At 34.0% G+C, this 7,600-nt stretch overlaps 1 protein-coding gene across 1 annotated transcript in view; it reads left to right on the top strand.

Moving 5' to 3' along the window:
• The window catches only part of LOC140331915 (uncharacterized), a 209,268-nt gene that overhangs the window by 148,547 nt on the left and 53,121 nt on the right, over positions 1-7,600 (top strand). The window contains exon 23 of the mRNA XM_072413249.1: positions 5,102-5,324. Coding sequence (XP_072269350.1) covers positions 5,102-5,324 — 223 coding nt within the window. The remainder of the gene's footprint in view (positions 1-5,101; positions 5,325-7,600) is intronic.

Here is a 7,600-nt window from a genome sequence, read left to right as displayed (position 1 = left end):
TATATATATATATATATATATATATATATATATATATATATTCTTTTTTTATAGTTAATATCATGTCAGCGCACTTAATAACTTGTATATTACTTTTATGTTTGAAATGTTTCAAAATAATCTTAGTCTTTAGCTGATGCATGTAAACAAGTCATCTAGAAAGCATATCATAACAATTTTCTAAAACCATACATGTATTCAATCGACATACCTTCATTTATCTTTTGGAAGGGTGCTCCGAAATCGCAACATCTGAGTTCTAGTTCTGCTCTTAGTCTTTGCAAAGCCAAGCTTGGCCCTCTTCACACAATGGCCCTGATTTATTAAAGTTCTCCAAGACTGGAGAGGATACACTTTCAACAGTGAAGCTAGGTGATCCAGCAAACCTGGAATGGATTTCTTCAAAGTCATTTGCTATTTGCAAGAAAATATTTTGAATCCTGGGCCAGATCCATTCCAGGTTTGCTGGATTACCCAGCTTCACTGATTATAGGTGTATCCTCTCCAGTCTTGGAAAGCTTTAATAAATCAGCCCCAATTATGGTTTGTTGGGCATCCTACTAGAGTTAAATTAGCATGTGTTGTGTTAACGCAGCCAATATAGTAGATGTATATATTATGTAGCCAATATAGCAATGTAGAGCAGTAAAAGAGAATCGAACCAGTACATTTTTTTAAAAAGTGCCACACAGCGCACAACTTATGCATGGTGCATCACTGAAATGCAGTTCTCTTGGCGCACTGTAGTTGTGTGCTAGGACCAATCCATTGTATAGAGTGGCATGTGTTGGAACATTTTACCAGAAGTGGGTGTGAAACTCGCCTAAGAAAAGTCATGAAAGTGTGACTTAACAGTTGGTGTTCAGAGGAGCAGAACTTAGTACTGTGGTGCAGAGATTTAAATTGTTTTGGAAGATGACAGCAATTTCACTTTTTGTTTCAATTTTCTTCCAATTAATATTTACTATTTGGAGAACCTTTTGGTTGTGCTGTCCCAGATCTTTTCCTACAGTGGATCCGAGAGACATTTGTGCACTTAAGTTTATACTCCTTTACATTTTCTGTGGTTATTTATATAATAAACTGCAGCATGTCATGACTACTGGACAGGAAGTCAACTCTCTAGAGAAATGTTACAAGCACAGAATACTATTTTCGTCCTAATTAAATTGAGTTCTGAATTGCTCATGAAAATGTTATATATAATATCCAACTTTTTTTAATATACTTTTTTATATACATTTATACATTATTTTCCTACACTATTAGAGTTTATAGAAGGGATATAAGATTTGTTCATATTAAATATATTTAAAGTTATTCTGCAAGGAAATGCAAAGAGTAATGATGAACTTATTGATGATTTGGGTGACTTCACTTTGCACAACACAATTTCTTTATACACCTAATATATACTTATATATATTATATAAAATATATATACTACTATATATATTTTTTTTTTGAAGCTGTAATTCATATTGGTAATTTAAATCCTGAGGGCACATTTGTAAAGCAACAAATATGACATTCACTAAACATTCAATGCAAGGGAATCATTCTGGTTCATATGTTTTAAACTAAGCAATCGATTCAACTAAAATTTTGGATAATGTCCCATTCACTGCTTTAGAAAGATGCACCTTGATGCCACAAGTTTACCCTAAATTGTATTTGAATATATGATCTAAGATCATATGTTTTTAATTAAGAGTTGACAAACAAATCAGGATAAAAGTTTGTAATAAAATATAAAAACATTTTCTTTTGAAATCGTTATTTTAAATTGCTAATATATGATGATATTTATTGTTATATTTAGGTGTTCTTTTTCTAGTTTACATAATAAAATAAGGTCTAGATTTTGTTCACTTAAGACACTAAAGTGTGTAGCAACTAAAAAGGAATTTGTTGTAATTTTTACACGCTAGTTTTAATTCACAGAAAAATAGCTTCAAAATGTATTGAAGTTTGATAAATTTGCAATCCCATAAATGAATTATGCTATTTTCTTTTGCTGTATAATAATGAAATACCATAATAGGTTGTATGTATATACAAAAGTAATTTAGTGCTGAGCCATTTTGTTCACATGTAGTAATTGTATGTCAAGAAGAAAGTCAATGTTGAGCTTGCAGTATTTATCACTTGGTCCCTTTAGATGCAAAACGTATTATTTGCTTTTCAACATATACACTAAATGGGATAATTCTCAAGACCTGAAATTTAAAAAGGAGATTGATATCTTCATTGAAAACCTTTGCCCGGGAGGGACAATGCTGGATACAACATAGGTCTTATCAATAAATTATGACCCAATAATCTTATTCCTCAATCCTTTGAAGATCCATCAACAGCTTGTCAAACCCTCAGAATGACTAATCGTTTTAAGTATGAATTCTTTATTTCATCCACCAGCTTGTTCTTCCACTGGTCCATGGCAACTAATTGATTACAGGAATTGTTTTATCTCTTTCGTCTGATATGGCAAAAAAGGTTCTATCCTGGACACCTGCGCCCTGCTTAGTTCTAATTTCTCTATCTAGCATGATGGACCTAGAGGAGTCACTCAGAGTTTTTTCATTCTGAAACTCCATGATATATTCTTTTTCCATGAAGCATACTGTCTAAATTTCCTATACAAAGATATCTGCAGGGGACTTAGGCCAGTTCCAACATCATCATTTTTCCTAGACTGCAATTTCTTTGATGTACCTAGTGAATATGTATGATGTCATCAGTCATGCAAAGAATGACACTGACAAGCAAAGCATCTTTTGCAGGAAGCAAAGGGGTAATCTAGCTATCTCCGTATAACACTTGAGATCAGGAATCACAGATTAGGCGTTTGGAAAGTCAGAAATAAACACAGCTACAAATCCCTATGCTGCCAAATTTCTATAATCATGAGGTATACCTCTACATAGAAATATATTTTGTTAAATATGGAAATTTATATTGATTTGCTTAGCTATTTACCAAGATTTTAAAACCCAGGCAATTCCTGTATGTATAGGAGATAACATCCACTAGATGCTTAATTTAAGAGAATGTGTATGTTAACTATTAGACAACAAGGTAATTTTTAAAAATTTTGCTGATAATGGGAATGTAAATAAGCAGTATTTGGCTTTTAAGGTCCTGTTGTCAGATGTATTTAAATAATTTTTGAAACATTTGCTCAAGTAAAACTATTAAAACTAGTAAAAACATTGTTTAACCAATGCATTTAGGATTAAACAAAACTTCATCATCAAGGCTTTACGTTTATGGATGGGCTGCAAGAGACTCAAAGTAAATGAATGTTAGACTAAGTCATTAGCAAGAACAGGTAAAAAAAATAATCTTGTTTTTTCCTTATTAAGGTTTCCATCTCTGAGATCACAAAAAATAGTTATAGCTTGTGTAGGCTCCAGTGAACCAAGTTCTTTCTGTCTCCCTGTACGCTGCAGGTGTTCACCATCATTCTATGCCTCATCATAACCTCAAGCTGAGTTACGAGAAATGGATATCGCTTTTCATGAGAAGTATTGCTATAACTAGTAGACAACCTGACAGACATGTCATGTTAGTAATCTAAGTGGATAGAAATAAATAGGCCTGAATAGGAAGAGTTAGAGGATCAGAGGAGCATCTTTCTAGAGCCAGGAGCCTCAGTTATTTTCACTTTTTCTGCCACTAGGATTCATTAAAATGGACCTTTACTGTAAGATCATGTGAGATGCCATTTCTAACCAGTTCTAAAACTCCTGCTTATCTAGCTGGTGTTCCCATTTTCACACCTCTAATACACACTGAACCAATACCATGGTACTGATACCATGATAACAGCTTTTTTACTCAGGCTTTTAGCAGTCTTTAAAATGTCAGTTTAACCCTTCTAGGTCTAGGTCTATTTTAAGTGTAACCAACCGCCATTTTATTTGCATTTTGAATAGAGTTGAAAGGGGTTGTAATTTCTGACGTTTTTTTTTTTCTGATGCTTTATTGGAGTGATTTCCTCTCACTTCATAATTTGTTGACAGCATTATTACCCTACAAGTGACTAGTAAAACCTTCAAGGAAACACAGCACTAGAAAACTTACATGGGGCTCTTATTTTTTTACGCACTAAGGTAAGACATGAGGGGAAAGCTACTTTACGGCCATCCAATGGTATAAATGCCCACAAGTTGTCTGCACTAAGGATTGGTGAGATCGAGTACATATGTATATATATATATATATATATATATATATATATATATATATATATATATATATATATATATCTTTTATTGCAAAAGCATTCCAGAAAGTAGGGAATCACGGCTTAAAATCCTTAACAATAGCCTTCAAGCCATGCTGGTTGTATGGCAATTTGAGATCTACTTATATACAATGGTTGTTGTAGATATCAGAGACCAGACAGACAGGCATGATTCTACCACCATTAGATCATTTCCCAAAACATGTTTACTTTAATCAACTGAGCATGCTTGTCTTGGCTGTAGAGGAGAGGGGGTCAAGCAGAAGCGCATCCCTGGCATAGGCTCATATGAAGAAAAATAGTAATTGGCTAAAAAGTTCAACATAACCAGCAAGTTTCCCCATAGAGAACTGTCAGCCAGGGATGTCTGTGAACGTAAGATGTTGTCTGAAGACAGCTGGAGATTTTGTACATTAAACACAAAGAATATTTTTCTACTTTTCATTTGCAGTTTCTTTTCTGCCTTCCCTAGAACAACTTCGGTGATAATCAAAAGTACATACTTATAATCCTATTTCTATAGCTAGGCCAAAATAATTCTTCTTTCGTCTTGTCCAGCTTCTGCTTGTAATAGTTTTGAAAGATACACCTCAACAGCAAATGGCTTCTTTATGAAAAACATATCATACGGCACTCATTAACCAAGAACCGAGGCTTAAACATTAAAAGTTGTAACGGCTCTCTTTTCATTTTTCATCAAATAAGCCTGATTTGAATTAAACAACCTCTGGAGGTAAAGTAATGCATATTATAGTAAACTGGTAAATGTAAAGCGTGGGAAAGGTTCAGACATTCCATCTCGCATATTGAATCAATTAATAGCATGTACAAGGAAACCATGATTATTTGAAGGAGTGGAGAAAAATGACTTGATTCTTTACAAGTATTACAGACTATTATTAGTATTCCAGATAGCCCTTGTTCTAGGGAGTCCATCATACTCTTTGATCTGTCTACTTCCACAGCTGGAAATCCTATGCCAAGCTCTAGAAGCAACACAAACTGACAACAGTCGCCTCCATCGGGAAAGTGAATTTGTGGCTGCAAATGTTAATCAGTGGATCAAAGAACAAAAGTAAGTAAATTTGATAAACGCTGCACATCATTTTCTGCATTGTTCAAACCATCATTTTTTTCTGAACAGTTAAAATCTCTTTCAGTCATCAGTATGGTGTTATGTTACAGTGTATTTTTTTTTGTAGTTTACAGTTTTCTATTTCCATGTTCTTTTTGTTTAATTTTTTGTTTTAGTTTTATTTGGTATATTTTGAATAATTTTTAAATCTTTGAAATGAATAAATAGCTTCTTGCTATTACTTGATAAAAGCATTAACAAGGTGCCTATATGTACTTTTGCTTTGTAATGCAATCTGCCTACCCCCAAACCTTGCTGCACATTGTATGTAAATATTGACCTGAGCTCTGGAANATCATTGCATGTTCATTAACTAACTTGGCAACCTGTGGAGAAAGACCCATGTTCAGTACTCTGGCTAGGGTGGGGGCATGATGAAGGTTTAACTTGGAGGTCAGTGTGAGTGCAAGGGTTCCAGGACTCCTGGCAATTATTTTGCACAATCCTATGGTATGTACTTATGGGTAAGTTAATCCCACACCACCTGACACAGGCAGTGATGAAAATGTCCCCTACAAGGAAAAAAAAACAGATAATTTCAGGTCAATTTTGTATGAAATATAGCCTGTGTTAGATTTTTTTATTGCTGTTTGTGTCTCCATCGCAAGGTTTCCCTAGTCAACCATTGCAAAATTTCCCTAGTTGGTACATGGCAATAAAAACCCAATAGACAATTTAACCCTTGGTTTTAAAAAGGGAAAATAAAGGGATTTTTTGGTAACTTGATATTTACTGTATGTTAAAATTTAGTTCTGTGATATATGTCTTTGTGCATGTCATAAATATACACACACACATCAGCCACTTTTTTAGGTACACCTGTTCAACTTTTTGTTAATGCAAATCAATAATCTGCCAGTTGTATTTCGCACTTAGTGCATTTATGCATGTGGAAATTGTCAAGATTAAGCTGATAGGCTAAAGCAGCAGGAGACAACATCTGTTGCCACTCCTGTCAGTTAAGAATAGGTACCTGAGGCTATGGGCCTGGTTTATTAAAGTCCTTACACTTGGGAGGATACACTTTCATCAGTGAAGCTGGGTGATTCAGCAAACATGGAATGAATTTCCTAAAATCAGTTTCTCACATCATTTTTGTCACAAAGATACTTGGTATATGATTGTTACAGAGACTGGAATTAAAGAAATGTCTTCCCAATAAGTTTGTCCTATTCTATCTATCTATAACTAAAATAAAATTGGCCGGAGTAAAACTTTTGGAATGCTACATTATTTCCTAAAAGTAAATTTGGGTGGGGACAAGTAACCTCGGGACTTGAAAGGCATTAAATCACATCATTTTAAAGAAAAAATTAAAACATTATTTTATTGACAAAACTTCGATAAAATTACATAGAAACAAAACAAAATTAATTATCAACATCATCCAAATACATTACAGGAAATATTTAACTTTTAAATCATTACTTACTCACAACTATCTTCACAATGTCTCTCCGACTTGGAGCACCCACATCAACAAAACATGTTAAAATATGCAGATCAAGGTTGGGCAGGGAGGGCTCTTTTGTATGAAATTTTTTTTCTAACAACACACGTTTGAAAAAGGGATGAAAAAAAGAGGTTTCAGCTCTCAAGTTTAGGTGAAATAATTAATTATGTATTGATACCATTCAGGTTTCATACATAATAATTATACATATATCATTTGAGCATATATCCAGTCTAGTTTATGTGTCACCAGGCTGAAATATATATTCTAAGCAGAAATGCTCTAGCTAATATAATCGTATTTGTCTTATGCGATCCTGATGCATTTGGCATGTCACCAGCATACGCGTCTCTGTAGTAACACACTTTTGGATGCAGGACCAGCCTTTCCAACAAGTATCCAGATACCTCTTTAAAAGTTCTGGAGCCACTATTTCCTGGCCTCCACTATACCTCCTTACATTTTAAAGGCAACTTATTAAAAACGTTTGCGGTTTTTCCTTTTCTCTTGTTTACCTGCATTTAACAGCAACCTAGTTTGGCTGGGATCCTCCCCATGTACATTCCTAGAACCTAGGTTATCATTTACTTTTATCTATATACTGTGTTTTCCCGAAAATCAGACACTGTCTTATATTTTTTTTGGCTCCCAAAAACACACTAGGTCTTATTTTCCGGGGATGTCTTATTTTTCCATGAAGAAGACTACAGTACACATTTATTGTTGAAAGTCACTCATGATCACTCATGTTCCATTGATTGTC

The sequence above is a fragment of the Pyxicephalus adspersus genome, chromosome 5, assembly GCF_032062135.1.
Source record: "Pyxicephalus adspersus chromosome 5, UCB_Pads_2.0, whole genome shotgun sequence".
Lineage (NCBI taxonomy): Eukaryota > Metazoa > Chordata > Amphibia > Anura > Pyxicephalidae > Pyxicephalus > Pyxicephalus adspersus.
This window is presented reverse-complemented; position numbering and strand designations above follow the sequence as displayed.